We start from the raw sequence: 2,355 nt of genomic DNA, 5'->3' as shown, positions 1-2,355 counted from the left end.
GAGCCGGAGCTTGCGGAGAGAACAAGACTCTTATCCCCATTTCACAGGTGGGGAAACAGAAACGGAGAAAGAAAGGGACCTGCCCAAGATTACGCAACAGGAATGAGGTCTACGTGGGACTGGAACCTGGCTCTTCTGACTCCCAGTATCGTGCTTTTTCCACCAAGTCACACTGATACCTGAATATCCCACCCCTCGGACACAGTTGCTAATTGCATTCTCTTGGAGAAACGGGGGCATGCGTTCCAGACGCGAATCAATGGTACTGTGTTTTCAAGAACCGGAGATGGTGGGATTTCTGAATCCCTTTGGGCTGGTGTCGGGGCGCGGAGCTGGAGACGTAGAAGGAATTGCTCTTCCCAATCCGTTTTAAGGGGAGCACTTGCAATGGGCTATGGAAGACTTCATCCTAAGAACAGACCAGGGACAAACACAAACTTTAGGCTTAGCGTTCAGAGATCACGAAAGTAATAACAGCCTCCATCCCCATGGGATCATGAGATCTCATAACAATCCTCCAACACCCCTATCTCCCTTCCTGAACCCTAAGACCTCAGTCCATGGAATGTAGCGACCAGCCTCCATACCATGTTTTCACTTTCAGTCTCTCGAGTTTGCGGGTCACAAAGACATCTCTCTTCTTTTACCTCAGCGTGAAGTTCATGTCCCCCTCCCGCCCTCAGGCTCCAATCGTCTTTTGCCGCGCCACACACACTCCCTCCTCTTTCTCTGCGATTCGGGTTCGGCTGCTGCAAGGGACAGACTTTCTGCCATAATAACTCACGTTTGTCGCCTTCTTCTGGACCTTAGCCATTTCCTGGTGTTTCCTTCTGGTGCTCTGGAACCACGCTGTAACCTGGATGGGGAAGTAAACAGAAAATCGGTTCAGTTTGGGTCAAATAAGTGTGTGTGTGTGTGTGTGTGTGTGTGTGTATGAGTGTGTTTGTGAAGGAAGACAGGGACGTTTCAAGGCAGAGCGGGAAAAAACCTAACTGATTCCCGGCAGAGGCAGCATTTGGCCTCATCTTGTAAAACGAAGACACGATTCAGACTCCTGGGAGCTGACGAACAACCACCTCTCCAGGCCACGACTTCGCTTCCAGCCAGTTCAGTAGAGTCTCTTGTGTGGTCAGATGAAGCAGCGTGGCTCAGTGCACGGACTTTGGAGTCAGAGGTCATGGGTTCAAATTCCGACTCCGCCACTTGTCGGCTGTGTGACTTTGGGCAGGTCACTTCACTTCTCTGAGCCCCAGTTCCCTCATCTGTAAAATGGGGATTAAGACTGTGAGCCCCCCCGTGGAACAAGCTGATCACCTTGTAACCTCCCCAGCGCTTAGAAGAGTGCTTTGCACATAGTAAGTGCTTAATAAACGCCATTATTACTTTATGAAATGGATGATATAGCGTGTGGAGCAGGGGAGAGGAGGCAGATGGGAGAGCGAAAGAAAAGCATCTTGAAAGATAGATGGATGTGGGATGTGGGCAGAAGGGCCAAGGAACCTCAATTCTGCGTAGACGATGGATTCTTGGTACCACACCCGTTCCTGCTTCCCCCCGGTCAACAGTGCACTCCTCTAGACCACTACCTGAGGGAACGCAAGCCCACAGATAAGCAGGCTTCTTACCCGTGGAACGGAGATCGCCAAATCTCCGGCCAGTCTTACTGCTTCAGCGGTCCTGACCTGATGCTTCATTTTAAATCTCGTCCACAAGGCTTCCATGATGGATTGGCTCACAGGACGATTCCGGGGGGTTTTGTGGACCACCACCTTGTCCCTCTTCCTCTTGGCTGCGTTCCTTTCCTTTTCTTCCGCCTCTGTCTCTTCCATTCCATCACCTCCGTCGTTGTTCCTAGCAATGCCGATGAGCCCAGAGGAAGGTCCGGACCCATGTGCCTGATCTGGGGGTGCCATTCGTAATTCCGGAAGGCAGAAGGGCGCTATTAGAGACAGAAAGCGAACGTAAGTGGAGGACCCGGGAAACGCCTGACATGGAATAGGGCGGACCAATCCCCCTCTCCCAGTACCCAGCCCTCACCCCGATCGATAACGTCCCTAAATTCGGGGCCGAGCTCCAGGCGATTCCGGGCCTGGGCCCGCTGGCGCCACGGCGGCACCAAGGGCTTCCCCCATCGATCTGCAGGTACCTTTCTGGCCGAGGGTGGGAAATAATCCCCAGTCGTCCGGCAGCAGGAGCAACCCGACTCTCAGGCCGGGGTCGTGGAACTCTGCCTCGGCCCCGGGCGGCGGATCGCACCCCTTCGCGGTTGCACTTCCTACTGAGTCGACACTACGGATTGACTGGCCGGTCCCCGGCGCTGGGAGGTCGCGGCCGCACCCCGCCGGTCCCCCCTCC

General features: G+C 54.1%; 1 protein-coding gene across 1 annotated transcript; it reads right to left on the bottom strand.

Moving 5' to 3' along the window:
* Nucleotides 1-256: 256 nt before the first annotated feature.
* LOC119922819 (NANOG neighbor homeobox-like) lies at nt 257-2,132 on the bottom strand. The gene is made up of 4 exons (XM_038742448.1): nt 2,117-2,132; nt 1,626-1,939; nt 785-856; nt 257-409 (listed from the first exon to the last, which is right to left on the bottom strand). Exons 1-4 carry the CDS (start codon nt 2,130-2,132, stop codon nt 257-259), a joined length of 555 nt encoding a protein of 184 aa, XP_038598376.1.
* Nucleotides 2,133-2,355: the final 223 nt, after the last annotated feature.

The sequence above is a fragment of the Tachyglossus aculeatus genome, unplaced genomic scaffold (genome assembly GCF_015852505.1).
Source record: "Tachyglossus aculeatus isolate mTacAcu1 unplaced genomic scaffold, mTacAcu1.pri scaffold_125_arrow_ctg1, whole genome shotgun sequence".
Taxonomy (NCBI): domain Eukaryota; kingdom Metazoa; phylum Chordata; class Mammalia; order Monotremata; family Tachyglossidae; genus Tachyglossus; species Tachyglossus aculeatus.
This window is presented reverse-complemented; position numbering and strand designations above follow the sequence as displayed.